The 27,439-nt window shown below is 35.8% G+C and overlaps 1 protein-coding gene across 1 annotated transcript; it reads left to right on the forward strand.

Annotated features, from left to right (window-relative positions):
• The first annotated feature begins 18,914 nt into the window (after window positions 1-18,914).
• Window positions 18,915-20,270, forward strand: LOC149259614 (UBP1-associated protein 2B-like). The gene is made up of 2 exons (XM_089376438.1): window positions 18,915-18,968; window positions 19,035-20,270. Exons 1-2 carry the CDS (start codon window positions 18,915-18,917, stop codon window positions 20,268-20,270), a joined length of 1,290 nt encoding a protein of 429 aa, XP_089232564.1.
• Window positions 20,271-27,439: the final 7,169 nt, after the last annotated feature.

Consider the following 27,439-nt stretch of genomic DNA (forward strand, 5'->3'; position numbering starts at 1 on the left):
ATCGTGGACCATTCAGGATTCTTGAGAGGATTGGACTAGTGGCCTAACAACTTGCACTACCTCAAACAGTGAAAGTCCACGATGTTTTCCTTGTGTTGTTACTTAAGAAGTATGTGAAATATGTTGATCGTGTGATTGACTAGTCTATATTACAGGTGGATCTAGAAGGAAAATTCCAACTAGAACCCCAGTGTTGTAACAGCCCCAGGTTAAAAATCCATGTAATAAATTTAATACTGGAAACAATAAGACCAAGGACATGGGACACATATTCCAAGCTTAACGTTGGGTGAAAAATAGTGACGAGGATCACTTTTGATTAATTAATGGCTATGAAAATTGACAAAGGCAATATAAAATACTTTCAAAAGGTATGAGGCATTTATTGGCATTTTATTTAGGAAAATAATGGAAATTAGGAGAAAAGGAAGGTGAAAGTGTTGCTTTGTCACTTACTGAATTCAATTGTTGGATATTGTTGTCCATATTTTGAACATTGTTGTTGAGATTAATGAAATCTCATCCATGAGTCTCGGGCGCAGGGAGGAGGAGTTGTGTGAGTGTCTATACCAGATCTAGATGCTATATGCATAACTGGATAACTGCATCTAGAAAATATCTAGATGCTCCCAAGTGAATTGGATGAGAGTGTTTAGGGTCAAACATTCCTAGATCCACCTCAAGCCCTAAATTGTCTCATAAGGCTAATGTGTGAGTATCTATGGTAGCCCAGATGCTCTCGATACCACTATGTGTGAGCATTCAGGGACTAATACAGCCCGATCTATCTCTGAAACCCTAGACGCTCCCATAACACATTGTGCTAGATTCCAAGGACTAAAATACCCAATTATGTGCCAGCATCCAAGATCTAGAAAACCCTAGATTAGTTTGAGCTTTGACCCTAAGTTTCAGACCCTTGTGCAAACTTTCCTCTAACAAACCTGTGCGAACCAAGACAATAAGAGAAGAGAATATAGCTTGATCGAATGTGTCTAAACGAGTTTGAGGTCTCTTATCTTTATATTCTTTCATGAGGGTCCACTTGGGGTTGAGGTCAACCTAAGTAGTATAATACTTTGGGTTGAGGCTAACATGTGGTTAGGGCCGACCCATTCCATAATACATGTATAAATAAAATAATTCAAATCTCAACTTATGCTTGACCAAATTGGGTGATATTTAGGTTGATTTTGGTCCTATCAAAAAGAGGAATCTAATGCAATCATTATCTCAGACATTTGAGTTGTAAAAGGTGGAATTTGACCATAGTTTAAAAAAATTAACACTCCCTCGCAACTAGGGAGAATTCCACCTACTGATATATGTCCATCGATCAATATGCCATTCTAGAATCTTAAAATGCCATTACATATCATCATGGATCATATTTTTCATGTAGTTTTCATGCCATGTCCATCTCAAGTGTCTCATCATCACAAATCATCATTGTACATCTTGATCTATCCTTCGCTTATTCCTTCTTATCTCTTGATTCTTCCTGCTCAAATGTTGAACATTATTGAATCTATAAGAAGAAGAATTTGTTACTAAAGGGGAGCTTAAGATACCACCCTTTATTTGTCATGTTGCTACCTAGAATATCTACCATCGGGTTGCTACCCTAAATATCATCATCAATCGTCATCGAAGCGCATAACATCAAGGAGCACATCTCAACCTGGAATCACATCGAGGATCAAATCTCGACCCAGAATCTCATTGGGGAGCTACACATCTACAACCCCATATCAAGCAATAGGATATCCAAACACACATGGGAGCACATCTCGATCCTAGGTTCTCGTAAGGGAGCTCAATCTCAACCTGGAATCACATAGGCTTATCTCAACCCATCCTATTGCCTACTAATATTCCCATCGATGAACCTAAATAGTCATGTGGTAGAACACCTCCATCATAATCGACTTGGGTTGTAAACCCCAAGTACACTCTCAACTCGTTGGCCAAACAAGGAGCGGTATTCCGAACAAGCCAGTCTACTTGTGTGTATGGTGCCAACTGGGGTATACTCTGTAAAGAGAAAATAGAGGAGCAACATTCTATGACCCTATGAAGATAGGGAAGCAGAATTCTCCAAATATATGGGTAACACATAGGGTTCATACCCTATTGTTGAGATTTCCTTCAACCCTAGGATCCCTCCATATCAATTCCTCACCCTAGGAACTCAAACGGGGAGGAAGAGTTGGCTCAATGTTATCAATCAGTGATGCTCTCATCATACTCAAATATGGTATCAACTTGTTTCAATAGAATTTGTTTCTTGTTCATACAAGACATCAAATCAAATATCATGTCAGAACATAAATAATCATATAAATTAGAAAAGCATACCATAATTAGTCTCCCTCTCAAGGAGGTGCCAACCAAAAGCTTGAGCTTGTTTCGAACACTTGCACTGTCCTAATATATGAGAGTGTCTTGGTCCCAACTATAAATATGGGACTTTCTACAATTGGATCTCACTCTATGTAATCACAGTGTATCTATGTCATATCCAGATCATTCTCAGACAACTCCCTAAGGATTTTCTTCATCCTTCTTCACAGCTAGCCATGCTAACAACATAGTACTCATCCTCAATCGTACTATGGACCTCTCATCGAAATGTGCTTAACAGTAATATCTATCAACAAAAATGCATCCATATAGTCACATATCAGAGGAGAACTATCTCAGCCTCAAAAATAGAATATCTCATGTGGATATTTCAAAGGATTCTTGGTGGAAACTCTATGTGAACGAAGCGTCTCATTCATGTTTTATGCACATCATATATATATAGATGGATGTTGAAAATGGAAAATCAATGCTTCAAACAACTGCAACATGCCATGTCAAGTTCAACATCTTGAACTTCAAATCAGAGTATCCAAGTATTTGCATTTCCATTATTCAAGAACATTTTCAAATAGTTTTGCAATATGGAATTTCTTTCCCAGATTCCAAAAATCAATACATCATGCCATGATACATAATTTTGAGCTTCAAAATCTATCTCCCTCTTATTTAGATCATCAAAGGCTCATCACCTATAAAGAGTAGATCATCCGTATGTAAAACCAAAACCATTAGCAATATCAACGCCATACCTTGGAACTCATCATCCTGACTTCATCAAAGAAATGTCAAATATAGACATATCTGGATTGGGGAGCTTGTGACATGTAATGATCTAAGCATAATTCCTTGATAAGACAACATAATCAAGCTTACATACATCAATTTTTTACCATCACAACAACAAAGTCATCTCATCGGAGTCTAGAAGCTAGATCACGACGATTATCAAATTCATCAATATCACGGTATCAATTCTTTCAACCGAGTGATAAGGAGAGATCATATCAAGTCATGACTTCATTTATTATTATTCCAAAAAGTTGTCATCAACCATGCTTGATCAATTCATCCTCCTAATCATAATACAAGTCATTTTTGTCACTAGGTGCAAATGCATACAACAAGGATGAGTCATGCAGGTTCCAATTTCATGTTGAATCACAACTATCAGTATATGAAACATTGTGTTAGGAGTGAGGAGGACAATAAAAAATGAATTTTCCAAATACCCACATAATTCATTTTTTCAAACCATGAGGTAACTCCTCAAATCCAGTTTTTTATTCATTAAGATTACTCATGGTTATATACAAGAGGGAGAGACTCTTGGGCTTCACCTCTCGATGTCTCTTCATTTTTCATTTTTACTATTTACATTATTTACAAATGTTCACCAAATCCCAATGATTAGGTGTCAACATTCCCTCCCTTAATCTGAAGGGATGTTAATGAGTCCAAGCATCATTCTGAATCTTTCAAACTTTTGTCTTCCAAGTACTTTGGTGAAGATGTCTGCAATCTACTCATTAGTGGAAAAATGGAGTGGATGTATTGTCTTGGCCTCAACATGATTTCGAATCAAATGTTATTTTATATTGATGTGCTTCGTTTGATCATGGAACTTTGGGTTCTTGGCCAACTTAATTGTGGAGGTGTTGTCAATCATGAGTGGAGTTGAATTTACTTGTTTCACCTGCAAATCTTCCAGAATTTCCCTGAGCCACACAAATTCTTTTGTTTCCTTAGTTCCTGCCACATATTCTGCCTTTGTTGTGGAATCTACTGGAACTGAATGTTTGCGTGATCTCCAGGAGACAGCTCCTGATCCAAGACTCATAGCATAACCTGGAGTAGATACCCTACTTTCTTTGTCTCCATCGAAGTTTGAATCAGAGTATCCAATCAAGCTGAAGTCACCCACCTGTGTATATTTAAGACCAAAGTTTTGGGTTCCCTTCAAGTAATTTAGAACTCATTTTGCAACAGACCAATGTCCTTCACAAGGATTTTGCATAAACCTAGAGAGTATTCCAACAACAAATGAAATGTTTGGTCTGGTAGTAGTCAAGTAGTTGAGACTTCCTACAAGTTGTCTATAATTTGTTGCATCCTCAAATTATTTTACTTCAATGGATGTGAGATTTAAGTTTTGTTCCATTGTAGTCAGAGGATTTCACTCAATCATTCTAAACCTGTTCAACAGATCTCTAATGTACTTCTTTTGAGAGAGGAATATAGACTTCGGATGTTGAGTTATTTAAATACCAAGATAGTAGTGAACATAGCCCAAGTCATTCATTTCAAAACCTTTCCTAAACTCCTTCTGTATGGATGCAATGTATCTCTCATTGTTCACTACTATCTTGGTATTTAAATAACTCAACATCCGAAGTCTATATTCCTCTCTCAAAAGAAGTACATTAGAGATCTGTTGAACAGGTTTAGAATGATTGAGTGCAATCCTCTGAATACAATGGAACAAAACTTAAATCTCACATCCATTGAAGTAAAATAATTTGAGGATTCCAACAACAAATGAAATGTTTGGTCTGGTAGTAGTCAAGTAGTTGAGACTTCCTACAATTGCTTTGCCAACTTTCTTGACAAACAAACTTGCATCATCAAGATCATAATGTTTGAAGTCGAGTTTCAAAAGAAGCTTAGTTAACTTTCAATACTAGGCTCGCGATGCTTGCTTGAGTCCATACAAGGATTTCAAAATTTTGCATACTTTATGTTCATGTCCCTTCACAACAAATCCTTCAAGCTAGGACATACAAACATTCACTTTCAGATCTGCATTCAAGAAAGTAGTTTTTGCATCCATTTGATGGAATTTCCAACTGTTCTGAGCTACTAAGGAAAAGAGTGTCTGGATGGTAGCCCATTCTTTTGTTATTGGGGGGGGTGGGGGGGGAGTTTCTTCATAATCGACCCCTTCCTTTTGTGAAAAACCTTTTGCCACAAGGTTGGCTTTGTGCTTGTCAAGTGAGACATTAGCTTTATACTTGTTCTTGTAGACCCACTTGCAGCCAATGGATTTGATTCCCAATGGAGGATCAACCAACTTCCAAGTGTCATTCTTTATCAAGGCATCATACTCCTTTTGCATCACTTCTTTCCATTCCTCATGAGAAGTGGCTTATTTAAAGGAATTTGGTTCAAAATATGTAGACAAATTCAGTTCAAAATCATAAGAAACATCCATATCAATAGGTGAATTAGAATCATCTACATCACCTCCATTTTGCCTAGTTGAATTTATTGTTTCCATCTTTCCAACCTCATCAGGATGAACACTTTCAAGTGTCTTTTTCATCCATTTTGGGGGACCTTTCTGAGATGGTCCAGGTTGCTCAGTTGATTGAGTTGGGACTGAATCAAGATTGAGTCTCCCTATTTTGTCAATCACATCACTCAAAACATCATTAGTGGTTGGAGCTTCATGTTGGGAATAGAGTGCCTCAGAAGAAGATTCCATAGATTAATTCAGTATAGGAATCCACCCTTCAAGGTGTGGAATTTGATTATGAAATTCTTGGAATGATTTTGCATGTCCAAATCTATCCAAGCGGTCAAGCTACCACTCAACAACATTGTCAGCTTTGGAAGGTTTAAGAAAGATTACATCTCTAGATACAAAAAACTTCTTATTAACTTCATCATAAAGATGATATGCTTTGGAGGTATTTGTATACCCCAAGAAGATACACTTACGACTCCTTGCACCAATTTTTTTTCCTTTTTCCTTTGGTATCAAGGCATAACAGGTGGACCTAAAGACCCAAATATGCTTTACTGAAGGAATGTGGCCATAACCAATTTCATAAGGAGTCTTATTTCTAATAGCATTAGATGGGCATATATTCTTTACATACACAATGCATAGAACTGCATCAACCCAAAACATCAATTCTAGATTCTTGAAAAACCTCATGGAACGTTACTACCATATTTAAGATTGTCCTATTCATTTTATCAGCTACTCCATTCTATTGAAGATTATAAGGTATAGTTGTTTGATGTTTGATCCCATGCTGGCAAAGATAGTTTTCAAATTCATTTGAAGTGTATTATTTCCCATTATCAATATGAATAGAGCCAATATGAGATTGTGCATCATTTTCAATCCATGTATGAAAGTCATTGAATGTTTCAAAAGCATCAGATTTGTTCTTCGATAAATAAACCCAACACATTCTGGTGTAGTCATCAATAAATGTCATCATATATTTATTTCCATTTGCAGAAGGAACAGGCATTGGACCGCATAAATCTGAATGAATGAGTTCAATTTTTCTATGTGATCTAGAATGTGAATCATGAAAAGATTGTTCACTATGATTTCCTAGAATACAAGCATCACATTGCTTAAGCTTCCTATGAATTGTAGGCAAACCAGTAACACCATTTTTCTTCAACAAGCGAAGGTTTTCATAGTTCAAGTGTCCAACTCTAGCATGCCATAAAAGACTTCATGGAAATGTACCTTCATCATAATGAGAACTATATGAGAAATTTTGTGCACGAGCAGAGGTACCTTGAAACTTCATAAGTCTTTCTTCTTCTATCCCCGTCATGACAAGTGAGTGATCTTATGCTTTTCTCACCTCAACCTTGCCATCAAACATATCAATGGAGTGTCCTTGTTGGCAGATGTGGACCAAGGACAACATGTTTCTCCTCAGTTGTGGGAGATATAAAACATTATGCAACAGAAAGTCTGGAAGACCAAACAATTTGAGCTTGATTGTGACAAGCCCTGATGGCTAGAGATTTGATTTGTCTGAAAAGTAAACTACTCCATCAACATTGTCAGTAAATTCTTCAAAAAAAATATCTTCTAAAATTCATGTGGAAAGTTTCTCTTAAATCAAGAAACCAATAATTTTTCCAAGAAGCAAATGAAGCATTAAAAAAGTCTTCAGTTACTCCAATATTATAATGTGCCATAACATATTGAGCTGATTCAAGTGATTTACCTTTCTCTTTGTCATTGGTTTTACCTTTGGCTTTATTTATTTCCTGCTCGATTTTGTCCCAAGACAACTTACATGTGGATGCATCATGTGATCCATATCTATTGCAATGTATGTAATGAAGATCATTTTTTTCTCCTTGAAAGTGTCTGCCCCCCCCCTACCTCTGAAATTTCTTCTTCCTCTTCCTCTTCGACGATATCGTCCTCTGGAAGAATCTTGAGCACAATTCTTCTCTCTATGTGCAAGACACACAACTTCTTCAGAAGACTAAGAAGTTGGCTTCTTCCCAAAATCTTTCTCTCTCTTCATTTGGACAACTTCAAGTTCAGAGTTCAGAGTGTGAGTCGTAAAGTTCCTTCAACTTCTGTAAGGCTTCAAAAGCATTTGTAAATGGTGAAATATGATGAATCACCTCTTCATTTATAGATGATGTGATCAAGGAATAGACATTTCTTTTCTTGTTTTCCCAAATGGAGAACTCCTTATCTAAAGTGGGATTTTCAGGTGCATTGTATCCTATACCTTCACAGACTCCTTTCCACGACTCATTGAAAATGAGAGTGTGTTTGATCTTCCAAGACCATTCAGGATAGTTATCCTTTCCTGAGAGAACTACTCCAACAATAGATATCAATGAATGCATATTAAATATGTGTATTTTGTAAAAAATATTTTGCTGCCAATATATGGTAAAAATCGCACTTTTGCTAGTAATATCTCTAAAAAATGCACTTAGATATATTAAAATAGAGGTATTATTTAGGGGAGGTGGTTTATGGGAGACGGTATATTTAGGGGAGGGTGTATATGGGGGAGGGGTCAACCGGGAGTCGAAACCAGTGTATGGGATATGAGAAATCGAGAGTCACGTTATACCAAAGTGGTATTGGAGAAGGAAACCGGTGGTATGGGGAGAGAATTGTTTGGGAGGAGGTGGTTCAAGCATTCAACATATCACATTCATATTAAAAAATGTAGCATGGAGGCTTAACATACAACAACGCATACAACAAAAGATTGGTGTGGCAGCGCAGTGAGGAGGAGTGTGAGGTCGAGTATGGTGTGGTAGCAGACTATGGTGCTATATTATATGAAAAAAAGGAGATATATAGTGTTAATAACACATAAGTATAGAGAGAATGAATAATTACTATTGCGTGGGTGTTGAGAGTACCGAGGGTGTCAAGAGTGCCAAGAGTGCCGAGGGTAGGAAATACCGGCTTAAGTGTTCAAATGGCCTTGGAAGCAATTTAGGTTTGGCTCTCAAACCCAAGTCACTTCAAATGATTAGGTGTCAACAATCATCAAATCAAATCATTAGACATCAAGTTAAGTCCAAATTCACTATCGTAGAGAGATCTATAGTCCAAGCATATTTCAACCATTAATTCAAAATTCCAAGTTATTTTCAAGTATCATGACACAACACTAAAGACTGCTCATCCATATCAGTCAGCCAAATCATGCCAAACTCTTGTAGCACAAACATAGTGACATATATATATGTGTGTCTCGGTCACCTACAAACACAAGATTAGTCTACATGATCATGTTATGGAAAACATTCAAGATTTTCTTGCTTGTAGATATTGTTGTTATCTACAATATATCTGGTACTAAGATATTCCAAGTGAACATCTTGATTTCAAGCAAGATACTTCATTTTTATGTCATCAACAATTTAACCCAACAACTTTAGGAATCAGATTACAGTGGCACGATATGTCAGAGACACCTTGATTCAGAGTTCAGATAACTTCAGAAAGCTTTATATGATGGTCAATTGTAGTCAAACCCTTGGATGCTCCCTCCAGGTTAGCATGGGAATGTATTTAGCTGCCTAGACACTCTCTGGGCTTTAGCATGTGTGCATCTAGGGAAGAGATCTCCCAATTCTGTGAATGCATCCGAAGCAGAAACCCTAATTTATGTACAAGCTTTAGATTTGAGACTTTGTTGTAGATCAATACTGTTAGGTGCACATGAATCATATTTCAATAGTACATAATGCAAATAGTGGTTTGAGAAGATATTCTCCCTCTGACTGGGTATTTACTGCATTCATCTTTATTTGTGTCATCAACCTGTCTCTCCTTGAGTTAAGTAACAACGGATTTATTAGATCGTAAACATATACCTATCATGGCTATTAGCATCATGACATCAATATTTCATCAAAGGTTAAACTCAAAGAAGTAGATAGATGCAACACCATATCTCAAAGACTATGGACACAATAGCACTTTCTATCAAGTCACTTATCAAAGTTAGGACATTCAGTTTAACCATATGTCATCAAGACATGACCACAGGTAGTAAGAGATATAGAATGTCAATCTCATAGCTATACCTCTAACACCATGTTTATCATGATCAATAGGATCAGTTAAATTCATTCAATAAAGCTTTATCAAAATAGTGAGATTGTCAATCTCTCTTTCCATATGCTTTCATCTTGCTTATTATAAGCATTATCAATAGACTCATGTATAGGAGTCAATGAGTTATCCTTCTATGTGAAATCCAACATGTCCTAAGCATGACAAGTATCAAGAGTATCATTTACTACAATCAAGGTGTTAGCCTTCTTTATAGGATCAAGATATCCAACGGATGGATGTTAGTAAAATAGAAAGTGTATCAATGTATCAACATTAGATATCCTCATAGAATATAAGAAGATCAAAATGTTCAACATCAGGTGGATCATTTCATCATAGGAAGCACAGATCCAAGTTACTTTCATATGCATATATGAGCCATAAGAAAAGAGACATCCTCATCATACCTTAGGGCTTACTGAGTCATCTAATGTTACAACTGAAATACAACATACCATGCATACCTTTTGGTATTCAAATACCTTTGCACCTTCTCATAGGCAACTTGTATTACTTTTCACCTTTTCATTAAGTACCTCTTTACTTCTTTCCAAATCTAGATTTTCTTTCATGCATCTCAAAATGATCCTCAAGAAGGATCTACCCATCACATCTCATCAAGGAGGTTAGAAACATCCATATACTCAAATACATATGCAGAAAGTATAAGAAATAAGCATAATCATCATATCCATAGGTCTAAACAAAAGTAAGAGGCATCATAAGTTAAGAAATACTTATCTTCAATGAGAGATGATCCTCTCCCTCTTGAACCAATCTTCAAGAGACATCAATGTCCATGGTCCATATACCAAAGTTTCTTTTAGTTATCCAACCAAGTCTGTTAGGGATGATCCCATCTAGGGCTACAGCAAATCTTTGTCAAGGGCTTAAGCATCTTCACATTGATCAGCAAGGTTCCATACCTCATATTGTTTCCATAAACCAGGGTCTTATCTCCAACCCTAACCTCATAGAATCCATCAAACCCTAATAATAAATTTTCCTAGGGTTTACTTCAAACCTTAGAATTCTTTTAGGTCGCCACCAACCTCTTCTTGCTTCCATCAAAGGTGTCATCATCAGAGTGATGTTCATGGCTTTTATTTAGCCCAACTCTGATACCATGTTGACTTTTCATAGGGCTACATTGTTATTTTCTGTGGTAATTGCATTTCTTCATTTATGCATTAAGTTCACCCCATATCAAACAGAAGTTCCATCAGATCACATCGTTCTCTCGATCTATATTTGCGTAGAGATAAGAGAAAGTGGTAGATCAAAAAGGTTGACTTCCTATTATTTCCCTCACTATTAGATCTGGACGTAGATTTGTCTTTTGCATGCTTCGTAGATTTGTCCTCTACATGCTTGGATGATGATAGATATATATCACTAGGAAGGGAAAGGTAGGGATCTTGAAATTGAAACCTTAGCGTTGTTTATAGGTTAGAATCAAGACCCTAATTTGCTTCAATTGGAAACCATGTGTCACAAATCATCAACGCCCGATCCTTAGAGGCATTCCTGGCTTGTTCTTCAGTCACATATTTTAGGCAACAAGTTTTATATCCACAAAGATCTGCAAATCTTTAAACCCTCACTGCTCTGTAATTACTAGAATGCGCCATTACTCCCTCTCCCTTCAGAACTCTTCAACCAATCTGTTCAAAATTATTAAATCTAAATAAATAAATATATATACATACATACATACATACATATAAATATAGATATAGATATAGATATAGATATGTATATATATATATATATATATATATATATATATATATATATATATATATATATATATATATATATATATATCTATATATATATATATATATATATATATATATATATATAGATATATATATATATATATATATATATATATATATATATATATATATACACACACTTTTTCATGGATATATGTTATCTATTTCTCAATATGGGAGAGTTTATTGAAAATTATTGATAGGAAACAACATTGCAAGGGTTAATAAACCCATCTGCCAAGCATTGGTTGGAAAATTAGATAGGAACTCATTTTTTCATGGATATATGTTATCTATTTCTCAATATGGGAGAGTTTATTGAAAATTATTGATAGGAAACAACATTGCAAGGGTTAATAAACCCATCTGCCAAGCATTGGTTGGAAAATTAGATAGGAACTCTCATAATGAGGATAGCGCTAAAAGTAATAGTTTCATTCTCGACACATTTAACAACACTGCAAACACACACACAAAACATGATGTGGGGAGGTTAGTTAACATCCAAGATAACTCGATAATGAATCATATTTTTAAAACGTACACGATGAAGATTAAGGAAGACACATTGCACTTCAAATCAGGCTCTCTCATTGGGATTCAAATTGAGCAGGCCAATGTAAGCAAGTTTATGGAAGAAAATCTAAGCACCAATGAGACAAATCGAAAATACATCAAGAATAAGGGCTCTCAATGCACAACGTTCAACCACCTAAGAAAATAAAAACCACCTGGGAATGACCGAAGCAAAGGTCAATTACTCACTCTCAAAAGCCTAAGAAACAATGAGGGTATTGTTATTCTAAAATTTGACAAAGGAGGATCCATTGTTGTGATGAACAAGGAGGATTATGGCAGTTACGAAAAAAATTAAAGATAATCTTATTTCTTGGATTATCAAAGAAGTCAAAAGAGCCATCAAGGATTTCAATATTGACCAAGGATTAAAGAAGTGTCTTTTACTGAGTAATGAGATTACCCTTAGGATTTATGGAGCTCCCAAAATTCAAAAGAATGGTACTCCTATAATACTCATAGTAAACATAATTGGATTTACCACATATGCATTAGCAAAATATGTAGCCAGCTCCCTTGCCCCTCTTGGCAAAACTTACTCCTACATTAAAGACTCAAACCATTATGTAGAGCTCATCAAATGAAAAAGTATGGATCCAAAAGACAAGATTGTGAACTTCTATGTAACTCAACTATTCATAAAGATACCATTAAAAGAAGTTATTCAAGTAGTTATGGAGGTTACGAACCTTGAGACTACGAAAATTACTGAGGATTGTCTTCATTCTACGTTATTCACTTCCAAGGTGAGTATTTCAAACATACAACAGGGGTGTCTGTGGGGTCTCCATTATCCCCCATAGTATCCAACCTTTTCATGGAGAAATTTGAGAAGAGCCTTGAAACCTACCCTCTTAAACTCAAATATTGGATAAGTTTCATTAATGACAGTAGTGTGAATTGGCCGCATGGGGACTCTGAGCTAAGCAACTTCCTGAACCACCTTAACATCATTTTAATGAAATTAAATTCACAATGGAGGGTGAGGAAAATAATTGCATTCCATTCCTTGAGATAGTTCTAATAAGAAAAAGAGATGGGTTGTTGGCCCACAAAGTATACAGAAAGAAGGCTCACACAGATAGCTACCTCCATGTCAATTCACATCAGTATTGTGCAATTTCTCCTGCAAACCTATCGAAGTGCAAACATTCCCTCAAATTTTACATTCAAAAAATAGGTTTGCACCTCGAGAGATTTGATCCCTCTCGACACTTGATAGATCCAGTGTTAAGATGGATCTATGATGGTTAATAATATCCACGGTAAAGCGAGAGTGAATATCAATGGTTAAGAAGCATATCGTTATAAAATATTTTGATTTTTAAAACAGGTTTTTGGCGATAATCACATCAGAATTCATCTTTTGACGTGTTTTGAACCAACAAGTGTGGTTCATCGTCATGACAAGAAGAAGAATCATATCGCATAGGTTAAATAGAGAGAAACATCATTCAAATGCCTAGAAAAAAATAGCTATAATTGACCACAGGGAATGGGTACAATTGACAAGGCAACATCTATATATGACTGGTCCAGGGATTAGGGAATTAATTCATTAATTAATTAGTTAGATATATTTATTTATTTAATTTCATATGCACCTAAATATATGTAAATGAAAATTTTGAATTACCCTCATTTTTCTTTACTAATAATAATAAAAATTAAATAAAGTCATAATAATATAGGGAACAAAATATTATGTTTATTCGATAAATAACTAATTGGTTAATTTTATTATTGGTCCTATTTTTATATAACCAAATAGGAATAATATTCTAAAAAATAGATGAACCCATAACAGTTCTAACCCATGAGGTGTTATGGTATGAACTAGAATAAATTAATAAATAAGGATTATTAATCACTAAATAAATTAGATAATTTTTTTATTCAAATTAATTATTTATGTTAAATAAAGGAAAAATATTAAGGGAACAATAAGGATTAAACCTAATTGATAATCAATTAATTGTGAAGTAAGTTATGGTTTTTGGGCATGTGGTATTGATAAGCGATGATATTGGCCCTAACAAAATCTATTCACAAGTTAATAACAAAATCAAAATATAATAAATTAATTTTAAAATTACATTTTTATTATTAATTGAGTCGACATTTAAATGTTTACACAAACCAGACTTTATATTATTTCAACCTTCTTTGTTATTTTTAAATTTCTTGTAGCCTACATATAAATGTTAAATATTTATACTTATTAGAAAATATTTATAACTTGACATTTACCCAACTTGATAAACAATCATTGTAAGCTATATATGTATGCGTAAAACTTCATTATAAAGGATAGTGGATTCTTTGGCTCGTTGTATTCGGTCAGAGATTTCTAGGGTTTTAAGGTGTTGTAAGATTTAAATTTTGAAGTGTTCATCGAAAGGGTGCGAGGATGAATGATGTAAAACTTCATTATAAAAGACAGTGGATTCTTTGGCTGGTGGTATTCGGTAAGAGATTTCTAGCGTTTTAAGGTGTTGTAAGATTTAAGTGTTCATCGAAAGGGTGCGAGGCTAAGGAAGCAAAACAGTTTGAGCCAGGACCGAGGAAGCAAGAGAGTTTGAGCTAGGGTGGCAATGGCGAAGAAGAGGAAGGTGGAGGTGGAAGAAGAAGCACAAGAAGATATAATCGTGACAAAAGAAGATGAAGAAAGTGAAAACCCTGAAGCCGATGGTAGCAGCGAAGCCAAAGTCGAGGAAGACGAAGAAGATATAGCCGTGGCAAAAGAAGATGAAGAAAGTGAAAACTCTGAAGCCGATGGTAGCAACGAAGCCAAAGTCGAGGAAGACGAAGAAGACTTGAAGAAGCTGTTGGAGCCTTTCAGCAAGGAACAGCTGATGTACATCATCTCTGAGAACGCTAAAAAAAACCCGCAGCTTCTAGAAAATATTCGAAAACTCGCTGACAAGGATCCGGTGCACAGGAAAATCTTCGTCCATGGCCTCGGCTGGGACACTACGTCGGAGGCTTTGAAGTTCGTTTTCTCCCAATACGGCGAACAAAGTCTGCTAGGGATGATCCCATCTAGGGCTGCAACAAATCTTTGTCAAGGGCTTAAGCATCTTCACATTGATCAGCTAGGTTCCATACCTCATATTGTTTCCATAAACCAAGGTCTTATCTCCAACCCTAACCTCATAGAATCCATCAAACCCTAATAATAAATTTTCCTAGGGTTTTCTTCAAACCTTAGAATTCTTTTAGGTCTCCACCATCCTCTTCTTGCTTCCATCAAAGGTGTCATCATCAGAGTGATGTTCATTTTTATTTAGCCCATCTTCGATACCATGTTGACTTTTCATAGGGCTACATTGTTCTTTTATGTGGTAATTGCATTTCTTCATTTATACATTAAGTTCACCCCATATCAAACAGAAGTTCCATCAGATCACATCGTTCTCCCGATCTATCTTTGCGTAGAGATAAGAGAAAGTGGTAGATCAAAAAGGTTGACTTCCTATTATTTCCCTCGCTATCAGATCCGGACGTAGATTTGTCTTCTGCATGCTTTGTAGATTTGTCCTCTACATGCTTGGATGATGATAGATATATATCACTAGGAAGGGAAAGGTAGGGATCTTGAATTTGAAACCTTAGGGTTGTTTATAGGTTAGAATCAAGACCCTAATTTGCTTCAATTGGAAACCATGTGTCACAGATCATCAGCGCCTGATCCTTAGAGGCATTCCTGGCTTGTTCTTCAGTCACGTTTTTTAGGCAACAAGTTTTATATCCACAAAGATCTGCAAATCTGTAAACCCTCACTGCTCTGTAATTACCAGAATGCGCCATTACTCCCTCTCCCTTCAGATCTCTTCAACCAATTTGTTCAAAATTATTAAATCTAAAAAAATAAATATATATACATACATACATACATACATACATACATACATACATATAGATATAGATATAGATATATATATATATATAGATATATATATATATATATATATATATATATATATATATATATATACACACACACTTTTTCATGGATATATGTTTTCTATTTCTCAATATGAGAGAGTTTATTGAAAATTATTGATAGGAAACAACATTGCAAGGGTTAATAAACCCATCTGCCAAGCATTGGTTGGAAAATTAGAAAGGAACTATCGTAATGAGGATAGCGCTGAAAGTAATAGTTGCATTCTCGACACATTTAACAACACTGCAAACACACACACAAAACATGATGTGGGGAGGTTAGTTAACATCCAAGATAACTCGATAATGAATCATATTTTTAAAACGTACACGATGAAGATTGAGGAAGACACATTGCACTTCAAATCAGGCTCTCTCATTGAGATTAGAATGGAGCAGGCCAATGTAAGCAAGTTCATGGAAGACAATCTAAGCACCAATGAGACAAATCGAAAAGACATCAAGAATAAGGGTTCTCAATGAACAACGATCAACCACCTAAGAAAATAAAAACCACCTGGGAATGACCGAAGCAAAGGTCAATTACTCACTCTCAAAAGCCTAAGAAACAATGAGGGTATTGTTATTCTAAAATTTGACAACGGAGGATCCATTGTTGTGATGAACAAGGAGGATTATGGCAGTTACAAAAAAACTTAAAGATAATCTTATTTCTTGGATTATCAAAGAAGTCAAAAGAGCCATCAAGGATTTCAATATTGACAAAGGATTAAAGAAGTGTCTTTTACTGAGTAATGAGATTACCCTTAGGATTTATGGAGCTCCCAAAATTCAAAAGAATGGTACTCCTATAATACTCATAGTAAACATAATTGGATTTACCACATATGCATTAGCAAAATATGTAGCCAACTCCCTTGCCCCTCTTGGCAAAACTTACTCCTACATTAAAGACTCAAACCATTATGTGGAGCTCATCAAATGAAAAAGGATGGATCGAAAAGACAAGATTGTGAACTTCTATGTAACTCAACTATTCATAAAGATACCATTAAAAGAAGTTATTCAAGTAGTTATGGAGGTTACGAACCTTGAGACTACCAAACGTACTCTGAATTGTCTTCATTCTACGTTCTTCACTTCCAAGGTGATTATTTCAAACATACAACAAGGGTGTCTATGGGGTCTCCATTATCCCCCATAGTATCCAACCTTTTCATGGAGAAATTTGAGAAGAGCCTTGAAACCTACCCTCTTAAACTCAAATATTGGATAAGTTTCATTGATGACACTAGTGTGAATTGGCCGCATGGGGACTCTGAGCTAAACAACTTCCTGAACCACCTTAACATCATTTTAATGAAATTAAATTCACAATGGAGGGTGAGGAAATAATTGCATTCCATTCCTTGAGATTCTTCTAATAAGAAAAAGAGATGGATTGTTGGCCCACAAAGTATACAGAAAGAAGGCTCACACAAATAGCTACCTCCATGTCAATTCACATCAGTATTGTGCAATTTCTCCTGCAAATCTATCGAAGTGCAAACATTCCCTCAAATTTTACATTCAAAAAATAGGTTTGCACCTCGAGAGATTTGATCCCTCTTGGCACTTGATAGATCCTGTGTTAAGATGGATCTATGATGGTTAATAATATCCACGGTAAAGCGAGAGTGAATATCAATTGTTAAGAAGCATATCGTTATAAAAAATTTTGATTTTTAAGACATGTTTTTGGCAATAATCACATCATAATTCATTTGTCGACGTGTTTCGAACCAACAAGTGTGGTTCATCGTCATGACAAGATGAAGAATCAGATCGCATAGGTTAAATAGAGAGAAACATCATTCAAATGCCTAGAAAAAAATAGCTATAATTGACCACAGGGAATGGGTACAATTGACAAGGCAACATCTATATATGACTGGTCCAGGGATTAGGGAAATTTTAGTTAATTCATTAATTAATTAGTTAGATATATTTATTTATTTAATTTCATATGCACCTAAATATATCTAAATGAAAATTTTGAATTAGGAAGAATAAACCAAATAATTAATTACCCTCATTTTTCTTTACTAATAATAATAAAAATTAGCACATGACGTGCATGATGTAATGGCTGGGGCGGATGGCTTTCACACCCCCCACCTAAGTTCGAATCCTGTGAGGTTGTAAAAAGTTGTAAAAATGAGAGAGAGAAAAATAGAGTACCCACTAGGTTACAAAAAAAAAAAAAACTAATTGGAAAAATATTAAGGGAACAATAAGGATTAAACCTAATTGATAATCAATTAATTGTGAAATAAGTTATGGTTTTTGGGCATATGGTATTGATAAGCGATGATATTAACCCTAACAAAATCTATTCACAAGTTAATACAAAATCAAAATATAATAAATTAATTTTAAAATTACATTTTTATTATTAATTGACTCGTTAAATGTTTACATAAACTAGACTTTATATTATTTCAACCTTCTTTGTTATTTTTAAATTTCTTGTACCCTACGTATAAATGTTAAATATTTATACCTATTAGAAAATATTTATAACTTGACATTTACCCAACTCGATAAACAATCATTGTAAGCTATATATGTATGCGTAAAACTTCATTATAAAGGACAGTGGATTCTTTGGCTCGTTGTATTCGGTCAGAGATTTCTAGGGTTTTAAGGTGTTGTAAGATTTGAATTTTGAAGTGTTCATCGAAAGGGTGCGAGGCTGAATGATGTAAAACTTCATTATAAAAGACAGTGGATTCTTTGGCTGGTTATATTCGGTCAGAGATTTCTAGGGTTTTAAGGTGCTGTAAGATTTAAGTGTTCATCGAAAGGGTGCGAAGCTGAGGAAGCAAAACAGTTTGAGCTAGGACCGAGGAAGCAAAACAGTTTGAGCTAGGGCGGCAATGGCGAAGAAGAGGAAGGTGGAGGTGGAAGAAGAAGCACAAGAAGATATAGCCGTGACAAAAGAAGATGAAGAAAGTGAAAACCCTGAAGCCGATGGTAGCAGCGAAGCCGAAGTCGAGGAAGACGAAGAAGATATAGCCGTGGCAAAAGAAGATGAAGAAAGTGAAAACTCTGAAGCCGATGGTAGCAACGAAGCCGAAGTCGAGGAAGACGAAGAAGACTTGAAGAAGCTGCTGGAGCCTTTCAGCAAGGAACAGCTGATGTACATCATCTCTGAGAACGCTAAGAAAAACCCGCAGCTTCTAGAAAATATTCGAAAACTTGCTGACAAGGATCCGGCGCACAGAAAAATCTTCGTCCATGGCCTCGGCTGGGACACTACGTCGGAGGCTTTGAAGTCCGTTTTCTCCCAATACGGCGAACTGGAAGAATGCACTGTCATCATGGACAAGGGCACCGGCAAATCCAAAGGTTACGGATTCGTGACATTTATGCACATGGAAGGTGCGCAGAAAGCCGTGAAGGAGCCCAGCAAGAAAATCGATAGCAGGATGATTGCTTGCCAGATGGCGTCCGCTGGCCCGGCGCCAGCGCACCCTCCCACCGAGACCACTGGGCGGAAAATCTATGTGAGCAACGTTCCGGCCGATATTCCGGCGGAGAAATTGTTGAACTTTTTTTCGAAATACGGCGAAGTCGAGGAAGGGCCGTTAGGGTTTGATAAACAGACGGGAAAGTCCAGAGGTTTTGCACTTTTCATTTACAAGACTGTTGAGGGTGCTAAGAAGGCTTTGGAGGAGCCGAACAAAAGTATAGAAGGTCATTCCATGAACTGCAAGCGGGCAGCAGAGGGTAGCAAGCAGAGGAGCACGCATACCCCTGTTACTGGCACTCTACACCCCAATGACCTGGCGCTCACCCACGGCGCGGGTTCGATACTGGCCGGGGCAGCACAGGGTGTTCTTGGCAGCTCATTGCCTTTTAATCAGGGCGGTGCTCCCGGGTTCAGTCAGGCGTTTAATGCTATTTTGGCCGGTCAGAATCAGATCTTTCCTCGGCTGAATCATTCGCTTTCTTCATTCAATCCACCTTCGCTGTCGCAGGCGCCTGCGTTTTCGCCATCTGATCAGAACTCGCTTGGATCAGTAGGGTCGTATGGAGGGCACCCGAGCTTGGGGGGTTATGGGTTTCAGCATGGCGGTGCTGGCAGTGTTAATCCCGGTGTTCTTGGGGATTATGGTACAGCTCTACAAGGTTTGAATGCATATCAGAGTTCCCAGCTTGGGCAGTATCAGTATCAGTCGCAGTCGGGCGCTGGTTCTTTAGGTGGAATGCCTCCTTATTTACCACGTTAGATGCATTTCCAAAGGATGGCGCTGATACAATGTTGAAGATGTATTTTGTATGGGCTCATTTGCCTGGGATTCATTGATATTGGCCAGTCATCATCTTTGTTTATTAGGTTTTGCTTAACAAACTCTTGACTTTTTCAAGCAGCTGATGGTGAACTTCGTCTACGTTTGCTATGCGTAACAAGAATTTTGACTTTTTTTAATATAGCTTCATCGATGAATATATATATATATATATTAAACTGCACTCTACATGGTACAATTTTTTTTTGTAACTATGGATTCGTATTCAGGTGGGAATGGGAAGTTTCCGCTTCTCTTTAGTGTTTTTCTTAACTCTCTTAGAAAGTTATTACAAAATTTAGTTCATTGGTTAAACGCTAATGGGATTGGAAATGTATCTTTTGGTTTTGTTGTTTTCGTGGCTTTGTGGTTTTTACATTAGGTTATAATTTAGGTTATATATATTGATAGTTGGGATCGGAAATGTATCTTTTGGTTTTGTTGTTGGTGTGGTTTTTACATTAGGTTATAATTTAGTGTTTGAGATGACATTGTATGTTAGTGTATGTTTAGAAAAAAGATTTTGTTTCTTTCAGCAAGCAATTAAAGTTAATTGGATCGAAGATGGGATTTACACTTTCCAATTTGATTTCATTTATAATATTTTGTAATCTCTAATTTGAATTCAAATATAACATCTAGTTTTTTTCCTTAGGAAAAATCGCAATTTTATTCAAAAGGAAATGAACAAAATTACATATAGTAGATGCTCAAGGCATATGCATAATAGCAGGCCTTGTTGACCAAGATCAATAAGAACTCATCAGAGAGTTAACCTATTATTTCTAATTTCTCCCTTTTTCCACTTTTCTTGAACCACTAGAGTTGGGTGTGGATGATACAATAGACTTTTGTGATTCGTTTATATTTGTCAGTATTTCTTTGTCTGAGTCCAAGCTTTATGATGCATTGTTTCGTTTGGTACCAATAGTTTCTTTTTCGGAAGTGGTCATCACAATTTGTTGTTGTTGTTCAATAGAAATTGGAACTAATGCAGTGTTGAGTTTTGATGTGTCCTTCATCTTGAGGATTTGATGCATTGTTGTTTGTGGTGTTTTTTGTAGTTTCTTCTTCTTCTATTTCAACTGCCTTTGGATTAGAAAACTGTCATCCTTTTGGCTTTTGTGGTTGTCTCTTTTTTTGTTTTGAGGATAAGCATTTTGAAGATGACCACTTTGAATACATAAACGACATTTGAAGGTCATATTCTCATAGTCAAGAGGTTACGACCACTGTTGATTGTTGTAATATAACATGATGCAATCTGGTAATCCTTTACTAAGGTCAATCTCCACACAGATTCTGGCAAAGGTGAAGGTATTCTTTGTGAGTTGATTTACATCTACTTTTATAAATTTCCCAAGGGCATTCCCAATGCCTGCTAATACTTTATGATGCTAGAAATGCAAAGGTAGATTATGTAACCATACACATACTAGAATTTTGGAAACCACCGTGGTATTTGCATCGAAATCTGGAAACCACGGTGTTATGAAGAGGCCTGCATTACCCCAAAACCATGGTCCCTCATGTAATGTTGAATTTGACGATAAAGAAACCCTTTGAGCATAAGTGGATGTAACAATTTTTTGTCCATGTGGAAATGATACATTGATGTAGGGCTTCCGATTTGGGCAAGAACCCATTGAATCTGCATATCACAGCTTTAGAAGGAAATTCATTATGGATCTAACTTACCTAAGGCACTGTAATACTTTCCCTGAATAAATAAAATTTTGAAAACTGACTAGTATACCCATCTTGTCTTGAATCGGTTGTTTGAGAGATTTTATCCCCTCCCCACACCCAATATTTAAGCAGAATCATTTCCCACCAACCTAAGTTATGCTAGAGTAGGTTGGGTTAGACTAGGTTAGAGTAGGTTATGCTAGGTTAGAGTAGGTTTGTCTAAGCTAGGCCAAGATAAGAAAGAGTAGGTTGGAATAAGCTAGGCCAACTGGGCTATAGTAGGTTACACTACGATAGGATAGGGTAGGCTAGGCTAGGATACGCTAAGTTGAGCTACATTAGGCTAGAGTAAGCTAGGACAGCTTAGTTTAGGCTAGCCTAGAGTATGATAAGCTAGGGTAGGCCAAGATTGGTTAATAGGTAGAAAAAAAGTTCCAAATTGCCAAATATGTTGTAGCAACTGTTATGCTCATTGAACCACCAAGAAAAGAAACTTCACCAAGCAAAAATGCTTTGGTCAAGATTTGTGAAGGAATTCATGAACCTTCTTTGCCATAAGTGGCACCTTCCAAAATCACTGGTATAAATAGTCCAAACATATAAATGGTGCAAACATACACAACGCAAATTAGTTTTGCAGATTTTGACGTGACCTTTTCATGCATGATATGCATACGATGGTGTAATTTACTTCTACAATTGGTAATTACTGATACCATCAAAAAAAAATCCTGGCAAACATTTAGTAGAACCATACCAATCTTCATTTCTTCCCAAAGAACCAACAAACAAAGAGGTTCCAAATGATTTTGATTGGGATTCAAAAAATGGAATGGAGGACTATCAAAGGAAGCTCAACTAATATTGGTTCTATTTGTCTTGTTATTGTTATTTTACCTCGTTATCAACAACTGAAGAAAGGATATCTAATGATCTCAAGAATTTCTATCAGGTCAACAAAGACCACCACATTTGTTAACAAAATCCCTCACCAAGTTATCCTGTGGACATCGTATCAGTGAACTGTCTGACATGTGGCTCTGTCTACCACGTACTCAAATTCGCTGGAATTATCGTACCCACACATATCTAATTAAACCTTTGGACGTATTCCTGTCGGCACTGTGGTATGGAACATGTCATACCATCTAACCATGGGCTCCATTCAACATATAAGATTTGTGTTGAAAATAACATTGACCTGGCATAGGCCATGTAATAACGTGGCCATATGCCACCAAATCAACCTTTTTCCAAAATTTTCATCATGGGCTGTCACATATGTTGTGTGACATCTCATAGAAGAAAATTGCAAATAAAGGGCAGAGTTGCAGGTCATTGTTCAACAAGAGTAAGAAGAGGAGATTTTTCGTCTTTGTAATTGAATGCCTGATTCTACAAAAAAATCAATACCTTGATATTAGAATCAATTTCATCTTCTTGATATTTTGGTTTACAAAAACTTTTCTCCATGGAGACCACTTTCCAAAGAGTACTAAGCAAAAGAAAAGTTCAAAGGAAGAGTGGTAAGATGGAATTATTTAAATTTCATGATTAATATTTCTTATGAGCATAAAATGTTCAATGTGCTCAAGTATTTCCCATTTTAAATTGTGAATATAAATTTATTTATGAGAGAATCCACCTCATAAATAGTTTCCTAATATCAAGTTGGAAGGTGAGATTTCCATGGGATTGTTTCGCTTAATAATGTGGATAAGGGAAGAGTTTGGTGGAGTTGAGAGATTTTCTCATTAAGAATTTCATAGGTTACTCTTTTTATGGATCAAGAGATTTATTCTCTCCTTGCAATTTGGATCTAGGGAGATATTCTCTCCCTTGTTTATGGATCTCAAAAAGTTGTAAATTCTCTTATGTACTCTTTGTTTGTTGGAGAGATTTTTTAAAGGGAGAGAGAGTTTTCTTGAGAGCTTGTTCAGAGTTTTTGGAGAGCTTGTTTGAAAGAGTCTTGTTTAGAGGGTTTGTGGAAGAAACTTTTGTTTACAGAGCCTTGAGAGCTCAAGAGAGGATGTTTTTCTTAGAAATGTATGCATTGTATTGGCCTTGAAATCTCTTTAGTAGTAGAAGGCAGTTGTGGGATTTAATCCTTTTTGTAAATCATTGTAGACATTCCTCTTTAAAGAAAGACAATAAAGTGATTCAACCTTTCCAGGAAAATTCAGAGATGCAACCCAGTGGAGGGAGTGAACTTTGTTATCAACTATGTCATGATGCTTCATGTTTTCTCTTATTCATGTCTTGTTTATGTTTTGATTGAGCCTCTTAAGTTATAGTTTTATGTGATTTTCTTATGTGAACCTCTTAAGCCCTTACGATCAAGTAAATAGTCTTTTTCACAAGTTTTTATGCTCTACAATTTTTAAATCATTTGCCTCTTGCAAGGGCAACGCCATCATCTTTTGGAGAACTATTCATCTATAATTTTCTAAGTTAACACAAATATTTAGTGGGTTCGTAGCTCAACTATAGTTTGTTGTGTTAGCTTGCAAGTTGTGAATTACTATCTCCATGCTAAGTAGGAAGAGCCTTCCTCTTTAGGGTGGATCGTTGTGTTAGTAAGGTGATGTAGAAGTGTGTTTTTATTCCCTTACAATTATATTTAATATTGTTTAGTTGTCACTCTTACGAAATATTGTCGATGTGTTGCAGTTAATGACTATTGATTAAATTGTAGAGTATTTGATGCTGACTACTTGTGTCACAACCAAGATCCTCGATTGATCCCTTTCTTGATCGTGTGTTGTATTCAATTGTTGCAACAGTTTTCTAAGTTATTGTTGAAACATAATATTAGATAGATTGTTGTTATACCTATTACACTATGTTGCATAGTCAATGATTTGATGAGTTTGTTGATTGTGTGCAATTATATTTGAGTGGTTTATTCAGTTATTTCCTAGAGTTCAATTTTTTTTTTCTTGCAAGTATGATTGTTAACATTGAGTGATGTTTATTATACAAGAGTGATTTCAATTTTAGAACTGTGTTGAGTGATTGAATTACTTGAGGATTTGAAAGTGATGAATTCATTGTGTAAAGAGTGAAGAGTTACAACAACTTGTGTTTTGATAAATTACCATGATATTGAAGGGATTTCATTATTGATCAATATTAGTTATTAATTTCAACTTGCATAGATTTTGAACAATAACCTTGAAATAAAAAGACCTAACTTGGTAGAAAATTTATGTGTGTGTAATCAATTGGTTCTAATTAAAACATAATTGATTTTCCCAACAAAAGTTATGACGATCAACCACCATTATTTGGTCCCATGAACATGGAACCTAGCCATGAAGAATTTCCCCTCCATTACTACCATTATCAAAAGAAAACCCATGAATTGAAGGGTTGAACAAGGGCGTGTCACCTCCCATTAGGGGCTAGAAGCGCCTAATATTTTTTACCATCTATAAATATCTAACACATGTAGGGAACACCTTTATGGGACTTGCTCTAGTTAGATATTAGAAGTTCATCGCAGTTTGAAGTATTATTATTCCATTAACAATTAAGTATGGTCCATTATGATGCATCTATGGTTATTGTCCCTAATGATTGGTATCTTATGCTTGATCTTGGGATGGTTTTTCCAAGTGGTCCTTCACATAGCATTAGAGGCCTTGAGGGCACTTTTCATGCCTCCACTACACATTATGCCTTGAAGTTGCAGTGCTTCCCCTCCATACCAAAGCGTTGGGCACTTTGATAACTCTAATAGATTATGAACACCTCAAAGCACCCATATATTTTGAAACACTAAGATTTTCTTGCTTGGTGTTAGATATTTTTAATGTTGTAATATTTTATGGCATAATTTTTTTATTATGAGTTATTAGGTTGTCTTATAACCCACTACATTGATTCATACTCAAATTTCAACTTTACTGTTAATACCAGAAAATCGTACACATATTTATACAATCCAAAAGACGCCCAAAGTCATCCAAAAGAACATATAAGTTAAGGTTTTCCAACTGAAGACATTATGAATTTCAAATAAATTAATTTATCCTACAGCCTTATATACAAAATTGGATTGTGTGGCTTATCCTCACGAATAAATTACAATTGTGTGGCAATTCCTATGAAATTTGTGTGGTCGAAGAAAAGGCAGACTCAACAAATTAGGGACCACTTCCCACACTTGGAAGATGATTCCTTGACATGTTCCATTCAAGGATAGTTGAATTCAACTTTCCCTAGAGATATGCATCCCTCAAAGGAATCTTGTTGTCCTACTCATAAATCATTTTAATTCATGAACCAAGAGAGGGAAGAGAAATTTAAATATATATATATAAACAGTCCATGGGAGAACCAAAGAGAAGGCAATGTTATGCTAGAAAAAATGTTATCAGAGCAATCCTTCATTTCATTGTTGAAGCAGAAGAAGTAGAGCATTATTGTGTTGGAAAAGTTGCTTCTTAGCAATCCATAATTCTAGTGTGGAGAGGATTTCACCATTGAAAAAGCCCTGATACTTCTTTGATAGAGAGGGGAAACTTGCAAAGTGAATAAGGAAAGGAACCTCCTAACTGAGGATTTTTGAGCACCATAGCCTAAAGAAATCTCTTCAAGCTTTTAGTATGCATCTATTGTATTCATCTTCCACCACTAGCAGTCAATAAAGGGAGCCATTTTCCATAATTTTGTTGACTTGTTTGCTTCATTAAGCATCATTTATGTGTTTACCTCTTTGTTTTAGTTTATGTTTGTATATGCATTGTTCTCACCATTTGCAATGCTTTGTTTCTTCATGCTTGTCCACTCACAACAACCAAATTGCTTGTATTCCTTTGCAAGGAACAACCAACTACTAAGGAGGTGTATTTTGGTACCCCATTGCTAGCAAAACACTACTACAGTAATTAGCGACTCTACTAGTTTCTTTTCTTTACTCTAACAGTTGTGTTTGCAAGACCCTCTCTCTGCACTATCACCTCATTAGGCATGCAACATCTTTCTGTAACTTTTGCAGGACCTATGGGAGTTCTTGTCAACCAAAAATCTTGACGTGCACAGTGAAACCTATGGAGTTTACAAAAAACATAAATATCATTGTTACCAACCAAAGCATTTATTTTTATTCATTTTTGGGACTAGTATTAAGTGTTATTATAGAAATTAAGTAATCTTTTCTTCCCTTGCATCTCCTAGACGAACCTAGGATTGCATATGAAAACTTTCTTAAAGCACTTAAGTTTCCATCTCCCTTTGTTGAAACTCACATAGTGTAATAGGAAAAAGAGTAAGTGGCCCATTATCCACACATTATTTCTTTTTCATGCAAGGAACAATAAAAACTTAGTGTAATTAGGAGGATATTGAAAATGATCATCACATATCCACATCTTATCACATGTTAATGTTCACTTGCCCACTTACAAGCAATTACA

Source organism: Pinus tabuliformis, chromosome 6, assembly GCF_031772625.1.
Source record: "Pinus tabuliformis cultivar Carrire ecotype Pingquan chromosome 6, CPIR1, whole genome shotgun sequence".
Taxonomy (NCBI): Eukaryota; Viridiplantae; Streptophyta; class Pinopsida; order Pinales; family Pinaceae; genus Pinus; species Pinus tabuliformis.